The sequence below is a fragment of the Chionomys nivalis genome, chromosome 4 (genome assembly GCF_950005125.1).
Source record: "Chionomys nivalis chromosome 4, mChiNiv1.1, whole genome shotgun sequence".
In the NCBI taxonomy this organism is placed as follows: domain Eukaryota; kingdom Metazoa; phylum Chordata; class Mammalia; order Rodentia; family Cricetidae; genus Chionomys; species Chionomys nivalis.
Window position 1 is genome coordinate 77,570,238 of NC_080089.1, and position 21,605 is coordinate 77,591,842.

General features: G+C 44.2%; 1 protein-coding gene across 1 annotated transcript in view; it reads right to left on the reverse strand.

Annotated features, from left to right (window-relative positions):
• Nucleotides 1–21,605, reverse strand: part of Slc17a5 (solute carrier family 17 member 5) — a 41,100-nt gene that overhangs the window by 9,306 nt on the left and 10,189 nt on the right. The window contains exons 2-9 of the mRNA XM_057767819.1: nucleotides 20,649–20,845; nucleotides 19,174–19,407; nucleotides 16,760–16,847; nucleotides 14,176–14,262; nucleotides 11,049–11,167; nucleotides 9,481–9,639; nucleotides 4,579–4,711; nucleotides 1,194–1,341 (exon numbers count right to left, since the gene is read on the reverse strand). Coding sequence (XP_057623802.1) covers nucleotides 1,194–1,341; nucleotides 4,579–4,711; nucleotides 9,481–9,639; nucleotides 11,049–11,167; nucleotides 14,176–14,262; nucleotides 16,760–16,847; nucleotides 19,174–19,407; nucleotides 20,649–20,845 — 1,165 coding nt within the window. The remainder of the gene's footprint in view (nucleotides 1–1,193; nucleotides 1,342–4,578; nucleotides 4,712–9,480; nucleotides 9,640–11,048; nucleotides 11,168–14,175; nucleotides 14,263–16,759; nucleotides 16,848–19,173; nucleotides 19,408–20,648; nucleotides 20,846–21,605) is intronic.

Consider the following 21,605-nt stretch of genomic DNA (forward strand, 5'->3'; position numbering starts at 1 on the left):
TTTAGATTAGGGGTTTAGCATTTGTTAGCTTGTTAACATAAGCCACTTAATTTCTCTGAATCTGAGTTTCTATAGCATAAGCCAAGAGCATCCACCAACCCCACTGCAGTCTTTAGGACAAACAAGATGATGTTTGTGTAAGTGATTAGTAAGCACCCAAGTGTTAGACACTTGTGTTTACATGAACATAACGCTCTAAACGTCTACGGGCAAGTCAATGGCTCCACTCCTTGTAATTTTTTTGTTTTGTTTTCTGAGACAGGGTCTTGTATGGGTCAGGTTGGCCTTGAACTGCAAGGCTAAACCTGAAGTCCTGCTCCCTTTCCCTCCACTTCCTCATTCCTCTCTCTCTCTCTCTCTCTCTCTCTCTCTCTCTCTCTCTCTCTCACACACACACACACACACACACAGTACATGTAGAAGTCAGATGGCAATTCTGTGGAGTTGGTTGTCTCCTTCTACCTGTACCTGGCTTCCAGAATTTAGACTCAAGGTTATCAATCTTGTTGGTAAATGTTTTACCCTTTAAGCCTCTAAGCCATCCTGCTGGCCCCATTTATTTATTGAGACATGGCCTCTTGTGTCCTAGACTGGCCCTGAACTTCTGATTTCCTTGCTCATCTTCCAAGCTCTGGGCCTACAAGTCTGTGCCACAGTTTATGCGTTATGGGGATCGAATCCATGGCTCCATGATGTTAGGCAAGCATTCTACCAACTGGGCTACATTCTCGGCTTTGTCATTCATCTGTCCGATCAAAGCCCCATGGTAGCTCCTGAGGGTGGACTCTCACAGAGCTCTCGTTCTAGCCGGCATGGACCCGAGTTACACCGGCCCTGCAGTGAGCAGGAGGACACCACGCAGGAGGTGGAGGTAGCTCAAGCCAACACTTACCGGTTGTGTAAACTGAAGTCTAGCAAAAAAACCTTAAAGTCATTCCTCTAGTAGTCAAATTCACGGAAAGTAGAAATAAGAACGGTGGCTTCTAGGATGTGGGAAGAGGGGAAACGTGGCACCAGTGTTCATTTACTAGACACAGAATTCCAAACGGAGAAGATGTAAAAGCTGAGAGACTGTAGTGGTGACGGCTGCACTACAGTGGCTAAAATGGCAAATTTTATGTTGTCTGTGTTTCACTGTGATTGTAAGGAAGGAAAGCAAAGACAACCCAGCCAACCTTTCTATTTGTACTCACGAAGGAGCTATATCCAGATGGTTGATACTAAATCCCGAAGAGGCAAAGCCTCCTAGTGTCGTGGATATGGTGAGGAACGCAACAGCCAAAGAATAGTCACAGCCTATAAATCCAGCGGCGACCAGGAAAACTGCAGGGCCAACCATTCCTGGAGTTCCAAAGTCAAAGGAGAAAAGGAAGCGCCATTATTGCATTCGGTCTGTTTAAAACTGCAGAAGCCTGAACTGGATCGTGCTGCCATCTACTGTAGAAACACGGAACTGCCTGGAAGACCAAAGGGCTTCATTCCTTTCCTCACTGGAAAGCCTTCCAGGAAATGTGGACTCTTAACTCACATAACAAGAAAAGGAAATCTCCCCACCCACCCAGCCCGCAGAGCTATTCAATCTGCACCTGATAAAGGCTCAGTCAACCTCTACAGAGCTGAGAGTCCAAGGAGAAAAAGACTGAACAATCCTAGCACTCAGGATCTCTGTGAGTTCGAGGCCAGCCTGGTCTACAAGAGCTAGTTCCAGGACAGGCTCCAAAGCTACAGAGAAAGCCTGTCTCAAAAAACAACAACAAAAACAAAAAACCCAACCAACCAACCAACCAAAAATTGAACAATAAATAGGGCTGAAAGGAGAAGCAAGAGCTGATACAAAATGTGATAAAATTCACATTATCACAGTAGATAAATACACAGTGAACTCTAGAGAGATGGGTCAGTCACTAAGAGTGCTTTCTGCTCTTACAGAGGATCCGAGTTTGGTTCCTAGCACTCATGTGGGGCTGCTTACATCCATCTTTAAGCATGTACACACACACACACACACACACACACACACAGACACAAAACAAGTCTTAGAAAAATAAACGCTGTTGGATGAAGTTAAAATGTGATGTCTTGGTTCTAAGAACTGATAACAAGACGCATATGCACTCCACAGGGCGGTCTTGGTTGGGGGAGACAGACTGAGTACAAAGGCAATTATTTCATTTACAGATGTGCGGTCTAAGTCAGAGCAGTATGGAATGGGAGAGCATCTCCTAGAATGGGTGACCAGCAGGTGTTTGCAGAATTTACCTAGAATAGGTCCTTTCACAGTATAATTTTTTGTTTGTTTTTTGTTTGTTTGAGACAGGGTTTCTCTGTAGCTTTGGCTGTCCTGGAACTCAATCTGTAGACCAGGCTGGGCTTGAACTCACAAAGATCCACCTGCCCCTGCCTCCTGAGTGCTGGGATTAAAGGCATGTGCCATCACTGCCTGGCTTCACAGTATGTATAATTTTTAAAAAAGATTTATTTTATGTGTAGGTGTGTTTTACTTGCATGTATGTCTGTGCACCATGTGTGTGTCTAGTACGGCTTGCATGTATGTCTGTGAACCATGTGTGTGTCTAGTAACGGCTTCCATGTTCATGTGTGGGTCTAGTACAGCTTGCATGTATGTCTGTGCACCACATGCATGTCTAATATGGGTGGGGCTAGAAGAAGACACCAGACCCCCTAGAACTGAAATTACAGAGAGTTGTGAGCCACATGTGGGTGCTAAGAACCAAATCAGTGTCCTCTGGAGGAGCAGCTCTCCAGCCCCCAAATTTACATTTATTTATTTAGAAAGGATATTGCTATGTAGTTCTGGCCTGCAATTTACTATGTAGACCAGGCTGGCCTTAAACTCACAGAGATCTATCTGCCTGCCTCTGCCTCCCGAGTGTTGGGATTAAAGGTCTGTACCGCCATTCCCAGACTAAATCTACTTAAAGCGTGTTACTTTTATGTATGTTATGCATATTCTCTGGTCCCTGGAGAGGCCAGGAGAGGGTGGCAGATGCCTTGCAGGTGGACTTACAGGCAGTCGTGGCTGTGGGAACCAGGGTTCACAGGTGAACAAGACAGAGGATTATTCTTTTCTGCTGCCTTGGCTAACTGTGACACGAAGAGACACGCACATATTCCTGCTCTATTTTGCTGCTCTGGGCACAAGCCCTCACGCGTCTGGAACTTCCGGAGTGATTAAGATTGTCTTTTGTTGCTAGTAATATGACTGGTGACATTGGGACCAGTGGCCCTCGACAGTATGTTTTTCCCAGTATTTGAGACAGGGCCTTAGGTAGCCCAGCCTGGCCTCAGACCAGTCACATATTAGAGGATGACCTCGAACCTCTGACTCTGCTGGCTCTACTTCCCAAGTTCTGGGATCGTAGAGATGTACCACCAGGCCTGGTTTTCAAGGTCATTTCCTTTTTGAGATGGAATCTTATTATGTTACCCAGTCTGACTTCAAACTCTTGGCCTCAAATGCTCCTCTGGCCTCAGCCTTCCCAGTAGCTGGGACTTTATGTTGACTGGCTATCAAAAAGACCAAGGTACCAATGTCTTTGGCAGAGATGAGGGTGGATCTGAAGGATCATGATGGCCACTGATTTACTACTCGATCATGATGGCATAATGAAGCCTCCACAGAAACTCAAAAAAGTTTGGGCTGGGCATGGTGGTCCAGGTCTGTAATCCCAGCTCTTGACAGTTGGAATTGGAAGCTGTGAATTTTGAAGCCAGACCCAGGTACTACAGCATCGAGAATTTGCCTTAGAGTACTGACCAAGTAAGCACACCTGTAATCCCAGCACTCAAGATGGCGAAGCAGGGGGACCGCTTTGAGTTCCAGGTGGCCTGGAATGAGCCTGATCACACAGTCAGATTCGGTGTCAACAACAAACAGACCAATCACCAACTAATAACAAAACCAAAGGACAAGGATGCGCTTCGGACGAGCTTCTAGGCAGCAGAACGCCAGTGGAGACACCGGGTGGTGGTGGTGCACCTAGGCCGCCCTTCCCATACACCTTGCCTCGAGGATTTTCCTATCTGGCTGTTCATCCATATTGTCCCTTATAGTAGCTTTGATAATGAATGAGTAAGCAAACATCTGTCTGTCTCCCGAGTTCTTTGAGTCAGTCTAGCAAAGTAATCAAGTTATGTTGATTATTTATTTATTTATTTATTTTTGGTTTTTCGAGACAGGGTTTCTCTGTGGTTTTGGAGCCTGTCCTGGAACTAGCTCTTGTAGACCAGGCTTGTCTCGAACTCACAGAGATCCGCCTGCCTCTGTCTCCCAAGTGCTGGGATTAAAGGCGTGTGCCAACAACGCCCAGCTCTAGCAAAGTAATCAAACCCCGATTTAGTCAGTTAAAAGTGTAGGTCACAGTCCAGTTCTTGTGACTAACCTCTAAAGTGGAGGAGGGCAGTGTTGTGAGACTCAGCCCTTCCACCCAGCTTGTGTGCCGAAAAACAGGATGTGTGTGGGGGGAAACCTCACATCTTAGTGATCAGAGGCAAAGGGTTTTGGGGTGTAATGGGTATAACTAGGAGGCAAAATAAAACTTGATTCGTCTTACTTACCCACAAGGGTAAAAATTCTCCGAACACTTATAGTTGAAAAATTCCATTTGACCCTTAAATAATCAGCGGCTTGGCCACAGGGAATCATGCAGAGCCAACAGCCAAAATAAGGCAACGCGGATAAGATTCCATTCTGGAAGGGGGAAAGAGATATGGGATTAAACACAGTGGGACACACGAGTCACAGATAACCCTGGCTATCTGAAAACGGCAGACATTCAGTGGTGGAGCAACGTGCTGATAATGTTCAGATATCACAGAAAGTACGTTTGGCATTTGCAGGGATCTTGGAACTCAATTTACCCATCCCTGCGCCAGCCGGTCTCACGGGGAAACAGTACTGTCAGCTCCGGGTCATCGAGGATGCTACTTGGAATTCAGAAAGTCTTCCGATCAGCCTGCATTACTTCCCACAGAACAAGTTGTTTTTATTTCTTGCCTCCACCTCCTGAGTGTGCGCCTACCCCCAATCCGAGCACGATTTCAATCTCCAAAAAATTATTTAAAATCTTTTTTTTAATTACCAAATCAAATGCATAGTTTAATAAAATGGAGATCTGAGAGTCATTTATGCCAGGTAGAGCATCACCAGCTACCCAGAAGCCCTGTCTCAACTCTACCTCTTCATATAAGCCAGCACCACCCAGCCACAGTTACAAACACTCATCTCCAGTTACCATCCCAAATATGTGTGCGTCCCTAGACACTTTCATTTGGTACTGGCTAAACTAGAATGCAGCCTTCAGTTATTTAAGAAATGCTCATGTCTTTTTTTTTCCTTTAAAAATCTATGTTTCTTTTCAATGATTTTGCATCATCCTAGGCTGCAAATGGAGTTCAAAGCAATCCTGGGCTCGAAGGAAAAAGTTAGAAAGCAATAATACAGGAAAAAACAATAAAAAAAGGAAAAATGAAAACTCAGGATAATCAATGAAACTAAACACATGTAAGAAAAGCTTGAAACAAAGGAGAGAGGCTTTAAAATTCTTTTTTTTTCCTTTATTCTGTTTTGAAAGACTGTGTAGCCTTGGCTGTCCTAGAACTAGCTCTGTAGACCAGGCTGGCCCCCAACTCATAGAGATCCTCCTGCCTCTGCCTCTCTGGTGTTACGGTTGTCACCACTAGGTGCTTTAAAATACAATTTGACATCCAAGTGTCCCAAAACAAGCTCCACTGTAAGCAAAAGGCATCTCACGAGTCTCACGAATGTTTGAACTGGGTTTCTATGTAACTACAGAGTTACTAGGAACCCTATTCCTGTCCAATGAGATAGGGTCTCACTTCCTACAGCTAGCCTAGAACTCACTCTGTCCTCCAGGCTGGGACTGATTTATGGCAATCCTCCTGCCTCAGCCTCCCGAGTGCTGCTAGTCTCATTTCTCATAAAACATGTTTTAAAGATTGAATTTTTCGGAGGGCAATACTGGGGACTGAACCCAAGGCCTCATTCGCACTGCACAGGCAAGCATGCTACCACTGAATTATACGTCCAGGCTGAGTATACATCTCTAACGCCTGCAGGGACAAAACTGTTGGGCAGTGATAACACCGGTTCACTTTTCCATGGTGACTGCCTTATATTCCCCATGGCAGTGCATAAAGATTCCAATTTCTCCAGATTCTCACCAAGACTTTTGTGGTTTCTTCCATTTAGCTCCATGTAGCTCAAGCTGGCCTGGATCCCTAGGTCCCCTTGTGCTTTAGCTTCCCCACTGCTCCAGCTACAGGAATGTGCTACCACGCGGGCTAGTAATGCTACTTGAGTCTTAGAAAGAAACTTTGAAGAATGATGGGACCTTCTGCTCCTTATACTATTCTTTTTTTTGTTTTTTGTTTTTCAAGGCAGGGTTTCTCTGTAGCTTTGGGCCTGTCCTGGAACTAGCTCTTATGGACCAGGCTGGCCTCAAACTCACAGAGATCCACCTGCCTCTGCCTCCTGAGTGCTGGGATGAAAGGCGTGCGCCACCACTGCTGGGGTTTCTTATACTATTCTTTATGAGGCTAATTACGTCTCCTTTGGAAATTCTTCTGCTGAGACTTTCTGTGCTCGTTTGATATCTGGCCTCTTTTTTCTCAAATTAAAAATTTTAAGCTGTGTGTGTGTGTGTGTGTGTGTGCTCACACGTGAAATGCACATGTGTCACGGTGAGGGAGCAATTAGTGGATGATTTGCAGGGATTGGTTCTCTCCTTCTAGGGAGTAGACTCAGGTTGTCAATAAAGTTATCTTTCCGGCCTTTTAAAAAGTAATATTGCCGGGCGGTGGTGGCGCACGCCTTTAATCCCAGCACTCGGGAGGCAGAGGCAGGTGGATCTCTGTGAGTTCGAGGCCAGCCTGGTCTACAAGAGCTAGCTCCAGGACAGGAACCAAAAGCTACGGAGAAACCCTGTCTCAAAAAAAAAAAAAAAAAAAAAAAAAAAGTAATATTTTCATAGTCGGGCAGTGGTGGTACAAGCCTTTAATTCCAGCACTTGGGAGGCAGAGGTGGGAGGATCTCTGTGAAAAGCAAGTTCCAGGACAGCCAAGGCTATTACACAAAGAAACCCTGACTTAAAAAACCACACACCACAAAACAAAACAAAACTAACGGTTTGTTTATTCTGTGTGCACATGCATGTGTATGTGTCACAGTGCACAGGGCAGAGGACACGTTTTGTGGTCGGTTCTTTTCTACCGCATGGGTCTGGGGACTGAAGTCGGGTTCTCAGGCCTCCTGCAGAGGTGCCTCTGTCTGCTGAGCACGTTCCCTCACTTAAACTCTGTTTGTTGGGACCTTTGTGCTTATACATTAAGGATTTTAGATTTTCTTCCCCTTTGAAGGAAAACACCACAAAGCTTCCTTATAAGTTATGCTTCTTTATGTTTCTCGGTCTCTCCAAAGCTTCCTTATAAGTTATGCTTCTTTACGTTTCTCGGTCTCTCCAAAGACAAGGTTTTCTGTTTCTCCCTAACTGTAGAGCCCACAGAAATGGGCATCTTCAGGAAGGGTCATGCTTACTCCTGGGGCTGGAGAAATGGCTCAGCAGTTACGAGGATGTTGTAGTTTGGTACCTAGCACCCATGTCAGGGTGGATCACGACCTCCTTAACTCCAGCTGCAGGGGGATTAGGTATCTTTGGCCTTCAGGATATCTGCATGAAAGGACATACGACCCCACCCCCAGACACATAATTGGAAATAAAATAAATCGTAAAAAGCAAATGAAGTATACTTCGGACTATACAGACTGTGCAGCACCCCTTGCCCAAGACCCTTGTTCCTCCCCATCTGACCTCACCACTTCCATCCACCACTATGACAGCTGTCAGGTATCTGGGTTGCCATCTACTCTCCGGACATGATACTAGGCACTAAAAGGACTTTTATAGGGAAAGGAATACAAGGCAAAAGGTGCCATGAACTATGACCTGGAGGATACCCAGAGGCAGACTGCATGCTTGCCATGTCTAGATGAAAACATTAAAATAAAAATTAGAAGATTTGGGGGCTGGAGAGGTGGCTCAGAGGTTAAGAGTACTGACTGCTCTTCCAGAGGTCCTGAGTTCAATTCCACATGGTGGCTCACAACCACCTATAACGAGATCTGGTGCCCTCTTCTGGCATGTAGACATATATGCTGGCAGCACATTGTATACATAATAAATAAATCTTTAAAAAAATAAATAAAAGATATAAACACACTGGAAAAAAAGGAGGAAAAACAGCAGAATCAAACAAAACAAAAAACTCAAAAAACACAAAAACCAAAATAAATAAATAAATAAACACATAAAACCAGTGTCAGTGTGATGGCACATGCCTGTAAACTCCATGTTCGGGATGGAGCCAGAACAGGCAGTCTAAAGCTACTTTAATGGTTTGAGGCTAGCCTGGGCTATATAGCAAGACCTTGTCTCAAAAATCCAAAAAAACAGTATCTCTCTTTCCAGAAAAGGGCCATTTTACATAGCTGTATAGTTACAGCTCCTCTAGAATAGAGAGTGAGAATAAGTGGGTAGACATGCCTGTGTACTCACACACACACACAGACACACAGAGACAGACAGACAGACAGACAGACAGACGGACGGATGGATAGATGATGGATGGCTAGGTAGATGATAGACAGACGGACGGACGGACAGACAGATGGATGGATAGATGATGGATAGCTAGATAGATGATAGACGGACGGACAGACGGATGGATGGATAGATATATAGATGGATAGATAGGTAGATGGATAGATGGATGGATAGGTAGATGGATAGATGGATGGATAGGTAGATGGATAGATGGATGGATAGGTAGATGGATAGATGGATGGATAGATAGGTAGGTAGGTAGATGGATGGATAGATAGAAAGATGAATGGATGTATGTATGGGAGTTTAGTGCAGCACAATACAAAAGATAGGTGTCTTACTCAGGGTTACCACTGCTGTGACGAAACACCATGACCAAAAGCAACCTGGGAGGAGTGGGCTTCCTTGGTTACCTGTCACAGTCCACTGAGAGAGGCCAAGGCAGGAAATCAAACCGGGTGGGAACCTGCAGGCTGGAGCTGATGCAGAGGCCACGGAAGAGGGCTGCGTACTGACTTGCTCCCCATGGTTTGCTCAGCTGGATTTCTTACACAACCCAGGACCACCAGCCCAGGGGTAGTACTACCCACAACAGCTGGGTCCTCTCGGATCAATCACTAAGAACATGCATGGCAGCCTACTTATAGCCTGCTCTTCAAGGAGGCATTCTCTCAGCTGAGGTTATCACCTCTCAAATGCTTTAGCTTGTATCGACTGGACATACAAACCAGCCAGCAGAGAAGGAGATGACTGAATTTGATTTGGGTGAAAAGGAACTGTGCATGCGGTTCTGAAAACACATTCTCTACACAGGAAGCAGATGATTATTTCCTCTTACCTCTTGAACATTGAACCTTAGGATTTCTTTCATATACGTAGGCAGCAATGTCAGTAAAGTATAGAAGGTCCAGTTGTAAGAAAAATGCGCTACGACAATGGCCCAAAGTGGCAGTGACTTCAAGATGGACGCCCATGGCACCGCCTTCTGGGAAGAAAGCTGAAGGAGACAGGCTGAATTAGACTTTGCAGCTGTGTGGACTCTTAACCACCCACCATCTTAGCTAAAAGTCAGCCCAGAACACGGGTCACCAACTTTAGTAGTAGTCTAGGTCATAAAATCAATTCCTCTGAAACACTAATAGCAAAATAATGAACAAATTTTAGTTGTTTCATTCAAAACATCAACTAGAGACCCTATGACTGCGGTTGGAGGGAAACATGTTAAAACTGTCATGAAAGCGGCACGTGCCAGTGCCGCTAGAAACACCAATCAATGCTTCCGTGAAAGCGAGAACAGTGCCGTTGTCACATGTGACATAAGGAGGCTGACGCAGGGAAACGTAGTGGGACCGGAAGGTCTTGTTAGAGTCTGTATCTCACCATCCAGTCTTTGTTACACTGAAAAGATCTGCAAGAATGGTGCAAAGCGGGTGTGGCGCTGCACACCTGGAGCCTCAGCTCAGCAGGAGCTTTCCGCAGGAGGGTGACTTGAGCCTGGAGTCGAGGCTAGCCTGGGCAGTATCACCCTCTCAGGGAGGAACACAGGGACAAAAAGTGAAAACCAGGTGAGGGCTTTAGATGCAGCCACGTGGAGACGTGACCTTCAGAGCAGGGGTACTGGAGGTCATGCACCAGGTCAAAGGCAGCCATATGAGAAGGTTGGACAAAAGGTTTAACATGGAACACTTCTCTTGTAGAGGACCTGAGTCTGGTCTCCAGCATCCACACTGGGTAGTTTACACTCTTCTTTAACTCCAGGGGACCCGACACCCCTTGCCTCCGAGGGTAATGGCACTCTCATGTACATACTGACACACAAATAAACATAAAAATATAAAAATAAATCTTAATTTAGAGACATGAGAATTTCTATTTATGCTCATTTTTATTCTGAAACAGATGTTAAATTAATAATATATTTGTATGTGTGTTTGTTTTTTTCAGAAGTTTCTCTGTGTAACAGTCTGGCTGTCCTGGAACTCACTCTGTAGACCAGGCTGGCCTCGAACTCAAAGAGATCTGCCTGCCTCTGCCTCCCAAGGGCTGGGATTAATGGCATGTGCCACCACTATCCAGCTTTAAATTATTAGGATTTAATAAATGGGCTGGCCCCAGAGTATGCTGGATAGTCACATAAGGAAGAATCCCCCAACTCGAGGGCATTAATAATGGCGTCCTCTGGGTCTGTCTGTCCTCAGTGTCTATCTGTCTACGCAGAGGGACTCACAGATGCTCCACCACTAAGCCATGCCCTGAGTTCCGAGAAGAAATTAGTTTTAGACATTTTTTCAGACAGTATTTTAGATATTTATCTCATTTGCTCACCCTAATTTGCTTAAGGCATGTGCAACAAAAGGATCTATTTCAAAGATTATCTTAATTTTTAACATGTGCCAAAGTGCATACCTGGTTTTTTAATGATGACACAATGTATTCTTTTTCATAATGGGAGATTGTCTTGTGAGTTTCTGGCGTATCACTAACTAACCACATCCACAAAATAAACCATACGATTCCAATTACACCTTAAAATAGAAAGAAGACAGTTAAGTAACATTTGAATGTGTCAGCAGCATTTTGTTCACACCTTGAGAAGGATGTATATCTATAAATGTAATATAAAATTAGACTTAGCTTCAGGTTTCAGATCTTCAACGGAATGGTAACTATTATTCTCTATGCACTTGGAGGAATGACTGAGATTCTGGCTGGCTTGGTACCCACTATGAAGCCCAGCCTAAACTTGAGGCAATCCTCCTGCCTCAACTGCTAGGATGACATGTATGTGTGACCATGCATAGTCTCAAATACACTCTGAAGATACACATCAATTATAAGGCTCAGCCAATCAGGGCCTACAGACTGACAGACTCTTGTTTGGATTTTCTGCCCTAGTCCCCAAGTGCCACTATTACCATTCTTGGCTCAGAACAATTTTTTTAATTTATATATATTTATTTTATTGAGGTAATATAATTAATTCCAGAACGTTTTCATAATCGAAAAAGAAAAACCTGTGGCAATTAACAGTTAGTCCTAATTTCCATCTCTTCTCATACCCTGATGTTCAAATATCAAATCTACATTTGTCTCTATGTCTATTTGTCTCTATGTCCATTCTGGAGAAGAAAAACCTTTAAGGATAAATTTCTATAACACACACACATGCATACATCTGCTTCATTCATTTTAAAGGTCTATTTCTCAGGATCCTGTCAATCAGATCTGAGAAATGAAACGCCTTCACACTAAGGGAAAGGAAAGAGATTAAATCCCCGAGGGGAGAACCACTCTATTTTGCTTGAGAGAAAGTATTTTCAAAACACACAAGTCCATGACTCCCAGATAGTAACTTTTCACAGTGGGACACTCAAGTCCAGGATTCAACAGCAGCACTTTCTACAGAAGCACACTGCAGAGCTAACAGGTCAAACTGCGCTAGATCCTGTCAACTGTAACAACCTGGGAAACAGATTTTCCTTCAGTGAGTTAGAGTGGGGCTTCTTATGCTCTGTCTCCTTAAGGCCCCTTTTCCTTCTGAGAATTTTCACACAGCTCTGTGTGTAGGTATATAAGACCACAATACAAATCAAATATTTACTGATAACAAAAGAAATTTATTTTAAGTCGGGCGGTGGTGGCGCATGCCTTTAATCCCAGCACTTGGGAGGCAGAGGCAGGCGGATCTCTGTTGTGAGTTCGAGGCCAGCCCGCTCTACAAGAGACAGTTCTAGGACAGGAACCAAAAAGCTATGGATAAACTCTGTCTCGAAAAATCCAAAAAAAAAAAAATTTATTTTAAGTTCTTTACTATTTATATAAATTTACTCCTTATGAAAGATGCAAGATAATTTGCATACTGAGACACATGTGCTTATTATTACACAAAGCGCTAAATACTGGATGAATATTTCACACGTGCAGTGTGCAGAGTATTCTCAAGGCTTTTCAGAGTTACCTTTGATCTTCTGAAGAATAATTCCAAGAACATCACTTTGTGTGCATGGGTAGCACAAAATGCAGGAGCATATTTAGGGCCATTTCAAAAATTATTGGGGATGAATGGGGTGGTGCAGGCCTTTAATTCCAGCACTCGGGAGGCAGAAGCAGGCAGATCCCTGTGAGTTCGAGGCTAGCCTGGTCTACAAGAGCTAGTTCCAGGTCAGGCTCTAAAACTACAGTGAAACCCTGTCTCAAAAAAACAAAACAAAACAAAACAAAAAAATTATTGGGGACGAGTGTGGTGGCACATGCCTTTAGTCCCAGCACTCCGGAGGCAGAGGCAGGTGGATCTCTGAGTTCGAGGCCAGCCTGGTCTACAGAGCTAGTTCCAGGACAACCAGGACTGTTACACAAAGAAACACTGTCTCAAACCTTCCCCCTCAAAAAAAAAAAAAAAAAAAAAAAAGAAAAAGAAATTCTCTTTTAAGCCCAAGCCAAAGCTCATTGAATGATTCTTTCTTATGAATCTCAACTCAGTAATTCTTAAAATCACACACTTCAGGCCGGTTGGTGGTGGCACACAGTTTTAATCCCAGAACTCGGGAGGCAGAGGCAGGCGGATCTCTGTGAGTTCGAGGCCAGCCTGGTCTACAAGAGTTAGTTCCAGAACAGGCTCCAAAGCTACAGAGAAACCCTGTCTTGAAAAAACAAAAACAACAACAACAACAAAAAATCATACAGTTCAATCCAATTCAAAGATCCTGTGATTTCATACATGCTGAAGAATTACAGAAGAATACTGCCTTTTGTTGCTGTGGGACAATGGTTTGTACCCTGTCACTTGCATTTTAAATAAATGCTGACTGGTCAGTAGCCAGGCAGGAAGTAGATAGAGGTGGGCAATGAGAACAGGAGGATTCTGGGAAGAGAGACAGTCAGTCTGCAGTTGTCATCCCGACGCAGAAGACACAAGATGCGACTGCCTCGCTGAAAAAGGTACTAATCCATGTGGTTAACACAGACAAGAATTATGGGCTAATATAAGAGTTACTAAGAAGCCTGAGCTACTAGGCCAATCAGTTTATAATTAATGTAGAGCTCTGTGTATTTCTTTGGGACAAAATGACTGCAGGACCTGGTGGGACAGAAACCCCCTGTCAACATTTTGTTTTCCCTAATAAACCACCATGCTTCTAGAACAGCAGAAAACTTTGTATGCACAGTGAGAACATTACAGTTCATAACACACAGTGCTCTCGAATGTGAGCTGAGGTGTTTCAGGCAGCCTTCGTCAGTATGTGTGGCCGCAGCATGCATGTCCAAAGCATGTGTTCCCTCAGAACCTAGGCTGCAGTGGAGTCACGTGACCCAACACGGGCTAGCGTGGCCAGAAGGACCTCCGACTCCTACATGTTTAACTCTGAGTGTGGTCACTGTGTGTTCAGAAACCTACTAAGTTTTACAAACTCCCAGGTGAGGTTATGAAATCTTTTAAGTCCAGGAAGTTAGGAGACAGAATCACATTTAAATGTAATCAACTACCATTACGTTTTAAATTTACATGATGACTTAGTTAAAAACGTATACTTACCAAAAAGGTAGAAGACGTAAGTCCAATTCATATAGTAGCAAATTATTCCAGAGAGAGGAAGTGAGATTACTGTCCCGAGCTGTGCTCCTAAGCAAAGCAAACACAGAAGACTTTATAAGCCTTGGAGGAAGGTGAACGAGCCAAAGGTCTACTGTTCAGGGGCGGGGAACAGGATGTGGGACAAAGAACTACTGAACTAGAAGCAGTTACATGTGACGACAAATCCAGCACGCCCCTAGAAGATGTAAATCATATGTAGTAGTACAGCTACATACATTACAACTCTGTGGGTACTGACGAAGAGGAGGCACCAATCGGTGTGAGAGCTGTGCACGGTGGGTATGTGCATGCTTGTTATAAGAACGAGGCTTTTCAGAATTGTATATACTATAAACAATTGTTTTATAAAACATTTTTTCCAGATAATAAAAGACATTTTAGTTAAATACAATAGGAGCTAAATGATAGTCTGTATCTTTTTCTCTTTTAAAATGGGACAGGATTGTACCCTGTAGCCCAGGCTGGTCTTGAACTCTCTATGTAGCTTAGGTTTGCCTCAAATTAACAGAAATGTTCTTGCCTCGGGCGCTAGGATTACCTTGCTTTGCTAGATAATATTTATTTACTTTTAAAGCAGGGTCTCAGGTAGCCTAGGGTAGCTCTGATCTCCATATGTAGCTAAGGATGATCATGAACTCCTAATCTTCCTGTCTCCACTTCTGAAGTACTAAAATTATAGATACATGTTACCATAATCTGGCTTAGACATTATTCCTGATCCCATATTTTAGTCATCAGTAAGAGACGGATATAAACCGATGACTATTCCATATCAGGAAGTATGAGAGCCAGAGGACAACGCAGAGCTATTTCTGACCTCCCAAAGTGAGGGAAAAGATTTATGGAGCAGCAATCAGAGTTTGAAAGCATGACTAAAATTCAGTCCCAGAGCAAGGATAAAAGACAATAAGGAAGTAGTGATAGCTGGGCGCAGTGGTACACCCCTTTAATCCCAGCACTCGGGCGGCAGAGGCAGGCAGATCTCTGCGTTTGAGGCCAGCCTGGTCTACAGAATGAGTCTGAGGACAGCCAGGGCTACACAGAGAAACCTTGTTTTGAAAACCCAAAACCAAGGGCAACACAGGAACAAGAAGGAGGTAACAGAATGAGCAGAGGACTGAGAACAGGACAACAGACGGCAGGACTGGGAGCTTTGCTTGGATAACGGAGCAGAGATGAAGCCTGAACAACAGACCGTACAGCCACTGAGTACCAGTCTGCATTCTCCATGTCTCCTTTAATGTGCTTCTGCCACACAAGGACCCTGGTGGTGTGAGCGCTCACTGTCTAATCCGAGGTAACGTGCTAACCAGTCCCAGTCGACAGGCTTCCGACATATCAGCGGCTGCTCACGTGCAGTGAACTAGCCGCTGTTTGCTCCAGAGTGGCTCATCTCCTCACCTGCTACCAGCCCACAGGCATTGCTGTCCTGTCAGGGGATGCCTCGGTAACGGATGGTACACACACTCGGACACACACAACATACACACAAAATTAAGACCACATATTGTTTCTCCTACAGGACCTGAATTTAACTCCTAGTGACCATACCAGGCAGCTCACAACTGCCTGTAACTCCAGCTCCAGGGGATCTGGTGCCTTCGTGGGCATCTGTACTCATGCGTATGCACACACACAAACACACATACATATATACCCGATCTGATGCCTTCGTGGGCATCTGTACTCATGATCACACACACACACAAACACACACACACACACACATATGCCCGATCTGATGCCTTTGTGGGTATCTGTACTCATGAGCACATGCACGCACAAACACACACACATATCCCTGAAATGAAAGAAAATAAATAAATCTTAATGGCAATGGTGGTACATGCCTTTAGTCCCAGGACTCAGGAAGCAGAAGAAGGCAGATCTTTATGAGATCTGGGGTAGCTTGGTCTACACAGCATGTTCCAGGCCAGTCAAGAATATATAGTGAAACCCTGTCTCCAAACAAACAAACACACACACACACACAAAACAAAAGACCCAAAACCAAGTGACCAAACAACAAAATAACAATTAAAGAAAATCAATAATATTTTTCCCAACTACTGAACTCATTTATAAATTCCAATATTTGAAAAGACAATGTATTTTGAGATAAATGACAGCAGGTAAGCCGGGCGGTGGTGGTGCACGCCTTTAATCCCAGTACTCGGGAGGCAGAGGCAGGCGGATCTTTGTGAGTTCGAGGCCAGCCTGGTCTACAAGAGCTAGTTCCAGGACAGGCTCCAAAGCTACAGAGAAAACCTGTCTCAAAAAACCAAAAAAAAAAAAAAAAAAAAAAAAAAAGACAGCAGGTAGAGGAACTGGTATTAGTCAATCACGGTACATTATTCTCTTTCTGAGTCAAAGAGAAAAACTGCTATTAAAGGTCTCCCTTAGAAGGTTATTTTCCTCAGGAAGAGGCATCTATACCTAGGGATTCTGGCATGCAGGCATGTCTCTCAAGGCTGGTACACATGTATCAAGTTACAGCAGAAGCTTATAAGGATAGTTATCTTACCTGCGTAGGAAATGGTAAGCAGCTTGCTTCTTTCAAGAGGGGGCGCCCAGGAAGACCACATGGCATGCATGGCTGGAAACGTAACACCCTGGGGGTGGATATTTCTGATGAAATACAAGGCAGCTTCAAAATCAGACAGAAAAGATCAAAGTTGCTGACCTAGCTTTATGGATGAGGCGTGTGGCATGTACAGGAAGAATGGTCAAAGATGAGAGAAGCTAAGTACAGACACAATTTCAATTCTATTAAAAGCTACGGGGTGGGGGGGAGGGGAGGGAGGGCATCTGTGATGGCGGTAGAAACCACAGACTACAATGTTAAACATCCACAGACAAGGAGCTACTCTAGGAGAGCAGTCAGTAAAGAGATACAGTAACGGGACCAGAAGCAGCAGATTACAAATAAGTATATTTTACTTAGGTAAGAAGAAGGAGAAAACAAACCTGGGAACTGATAGAAGCTGATAGTGTTTATACTGTAACCAGGAAGCAATTATTTAATAGACTTCCTTGAGGATTGCTATTTGGACAGAATAGAACATGAAAACTACCAACCAAACTTTAAACTGGCTGTGGGGGTGCACGCCTTTAATCCCAGCACTTGGGAGGCAGAGGCAGGCGGATCTCTGTGAGTTCGAGGCCAGCCTGGTCCATAAGAGTGAGTCCCAGGACAGCCAGGGTTACACAATAGAGAAAACCTGTCTCAGGAAAAACAAAACAAACAAACAAACAAAAACCAAAACACCTTTAAAATTAGAACCTGGGGTCCGGTGTGGAGGCACCGCTTCAATCCCAGCTCAGGAGGCAGAGGCACGCAGATCTCTGAGTTCAAGGCCACCCTGGTCTCCATAGTGCATTCCGGACAGAAAGAGCTATGTAGAGAGACCCTGTCTCATATAAAGCAAACATAACACGAGAGCCTGGAAATCTCTAGAGCCTTCCAGCAAATTTCACCACATATAAGCTGTGTATGTTTCATGTGTCTGAGGATGGGCAGGTACTTAAGTCTCATCTGTTGAAATGACGGAACTGGGGGGCTGGAGAGATGGGTCAGAGGTTAAGAGCACTGACTGCTCTTCCAGAGGTCCTGAGTTCAATTCCCAGCAACCACAGTCATCTCTAGTGAGATCTGGTGCCCTCTTCTGGCCAGCATGCATACAGACAGAACACTGTATACATAATAAATAAATCTTTAAAAAAAAATAAAATGATGGAACTGAGGGTGAGGAACTAGGGTTTACCAGACGCTTTACTGCAACAAAGGAACTGCTGTGCCAAGGCTAGTGTTTTCTCGCCAGCGTCCCCCCAGGGTGCTACTGTAGGATGGATGCTCTGACCTCCCAGCCTCTGAGAGCTATGCGGACCTCAGTACCTTGTGCTTGAGTTAAGGCTCTTAATCATGAGCAGCTCTCCAGCATGGAGATCACTCATCATTCAAGATGGAGATACAAAAGAAACATGGAGAGGAAAAGAGAGACAGGAATGAAGAGATCTTTAAATGGGGCCATGGGGTCAGCTCAGTGGGAGAGAACATTGTAGCATGGGTAAGGCCCTAGGTTTGATTCCCTAGAACTGCAACAAAATCAGGTAAGGAAAAAAAACAAAAACAAAAGCAAAAACAAAAATGATGAAGGGCATAAAACAAAGAGTAATGTTTTCCATAAACGTTCATAAGAATCCTAGAAGTAAATTGGTATAGTTAGATAAAATAATAAATTACTTGTCTCTAAGTTAGAAGAGCAGAAAAAAATGAACTAATGATGAAGAAGAAGTTCCATAAATAACAAATTTAGTAAAATAAGGCAATTTAACAACATGTTTTGTAAAATGCACTAAAACAGGGGTTGGAGAGATGGCTCAGAAGTTAAGAACACTAGCCGTCCTTCCAGAGGACCTAGATTCAATTCCAGCATCTCTATGGTGGCTCACAACTGCTTCTAACTCCAGTGCGAGGAGTTCACGCAATACCTTCTTCTGGTCTCCAAGGTCACTGCACTCATGCGCACACAGACACACAATCAAAAAACGGTCTTTTAAAAAAGTGCCAAAATGCAGGTATGGATGGCAAGTGTGGGCCACCTTAGCCTCTGGGACAGGGGTTTGTTTCTCTGTCTTCTGAAGCATGAGCTACTGTCTCCCTCAGAAAATGTTCTCTCGGCTAGAGATGGCTCAGTGGTTAAGGGCACTGGCTGCCGCTGCAGAGGACTGGGGTTTGTTTTCAGTTCCAGGAGATCGGACGCCCTCTTCTGGCTTCTGCAGGCATCTGCACCCGCATCATGAACACATGTACATGCAGACAAACTCTTATACATATAAAATAAAAACTAAAAAAAAAAATCTCTTAAAAGGATACTTCACCTAGCAGAGAGGGGAAGACAAAGACTACGAAGTAAAACAAGAACCAAGAATGTTTACCTCTCCTAGCCCTTCGAGAGCTCTCAGCACGATAAGGGTCACCACTCCCAAGTCTGCGGCCATGGGTGTGAACAGGGTGAAGACAGCAGTGCCCAGGATGCCGAAGCCCAGCAGCAGTTTGCCTCCGATTCTGCTGGCCATGTACCCCCCGGGAATCTGTGTGATGATGTAGCCGTAAAAAAAAGAGCCTAGAATCCACCCTTGAGTTTCTGCGTCCCACGGGTACTTTTTACCCTGTAAAAAAGAAGCAGAGAGAAAAAACGATCCACTCAACTTTGAAATTTTGAACTATTGTTTTGGACTACGGAACATACAAACTATGCTGGTGTGGCCTTTTCTTGATTGACGATTGATGCGGGAGGGCCTCGGCTACTGTGGACAGGTTGAACAGTTAGGAGTGAATCTGACAAGTAGTGCTCCTCCAGTCTCTGCTCTAGTCCCTGCATGCCGACTGTCAGCTGTAAGATGAACTCGGTGCTCCCCCAGCTGCCCTGTGCTGCGTTCATCACGGCAGCAGAGACCTAAGACAGGCTCTCTAAGGCAGGTGAGCCACTACAACTCGCGGTTTTCAGAGTGAGTGGGCAAGAACTAAGGGCCACGCCCTTCAAGAAGCTTGCCGTTCTAGGACACTACACTAGAAGAGCTGCTGAGGAGGCTCAGTAACAGCCCTGACTGAGAAGGTTCAAAAAAGAGCCACAGGCTTGGGCTTGGCTGTGGTGGCACAGTCTTTAATGCCAGCACTCAGGAGGCAGGGGCAGAGGCATCTCTGGGACGTGTTGGGTCTACAGAGTGCTACAGTGAGTTCCAGGACAGCCAAGGCTACGTACTGAGACCCTGCCTCAAACAAACAAACAAACAAACAAACAAACAAACAAACAAACAAACATACATCCCAGACAGTTAGATAGATAGAAAAATTGAAAAAGAAAAAAAAAGCTATCTAATAACGTCCTGGAGAAACTACTTATTTAGATTTAAACGCCAGGTGGTGGGGGCACACGCCTTTCATCCCAGCACTCAGGAAGCAGAGGCGCGTGGATCTCTGTGAGTTCAAGGACAGCCTGGTCTACACAGAGCGAGTTCCAGGACTGGTTCCATAGCTACTGAGAAACCTTGTCTTGAAAAACCAAAAAGAAAAAAAAAAAAAAAAACCCAAAACCTAACTTTCTGATGTACCAATGAGATTTCTTCAAATTCTTCTCAGGAAACTGAAAAACGATTTTCCAAACAGATTAATATATGCGTTAGCACAGGCTATAATTGTAAGTTAATTGCTCAGTTAACTCCCAAGAAAACAGAAAGTGCTCTTAACCTGGGGAGAATACACACACACAAACAAATATTTTGGTTTCTTTCTGATAAAGGCATATTGTTTTCATTATTTTTACTTGTAAGCATTTTATTATCAGTCAATTTTTTTGCTTAAAAATTTAAACAAAAAATTTTAAAACACTTTAAAAATTTTAAACACTTACCGTGTGATTGTGGTGAACTTTTATGGGGGCGGAATGTTCTGCACACTCCTTGGAAGTTCTATTATCGGTCAGGGTTGTATTTGACTCTACCATGTCCACCAATGCAACACTCAGGTTCACACGTAGGGAATAAAGAACGAAAAAACCAAAGAAAGCCAAAATCGCTAAGTTGTACCGAGCAGAGCAGCATACTGGAGCTGAAATTAAGAGTGGGAGAAAACTTTAAATTATATCATCTCTAACTAATGAAAGGAAAAAATTTTTAAAAATTTACTTATTTGGGTTTTCGAGACAGGGTTTCTCTGTGTAGTTTTGGCTGTCCTGGACCTCTCTCTGGCCTCAAACTCAGAGATCTGCCTGCCTCTGTCTCCTGAATGCTGGGATTAAAGGCGTGCACCACCACTCTCCAAAGGTTTATTTATTTTCATATCTCATGTATGAGTATTTTGGCTGTACATATTTGTATACTGTATGTGTGGCTGGTGACCATAGAGGTCACATGAGGGTATCAGCTCCTCTGGAACTGGAGTTATGAACCAGATGTTAGCAGTCACGTAGATGATGGGAACGGAACTCAGGTCCTCTGCAAGAGCAATGTGCTCCAGCCCACCCCACCGCCCAAGGCAGTTCTTAAAGAAACATCCAAACTACTAATCAGTGCTTTTTTGAATAGTCTCAGATTAAGCATATCTACACAGATTTCTCCAAATACAATCTAATCCCTTTTACCCATAGTTTTAGCAAACATTCAGCTGATAAAGATGCGGCACGGCCCAAGGGGCTGGAGAGACGGCTCAGCAGTTAAGAGCACTGACTGCTCTTCCAGAGGACCCGTGTTCGATTCTCAGCACCCACATGGAGGCTCACAACTGTCTGTAACTACAGTTCCAGGGGATCTGACACCTCACACAGATATATATGCAGGCAAAACACCAATGCACATAAAATAAAAATAAG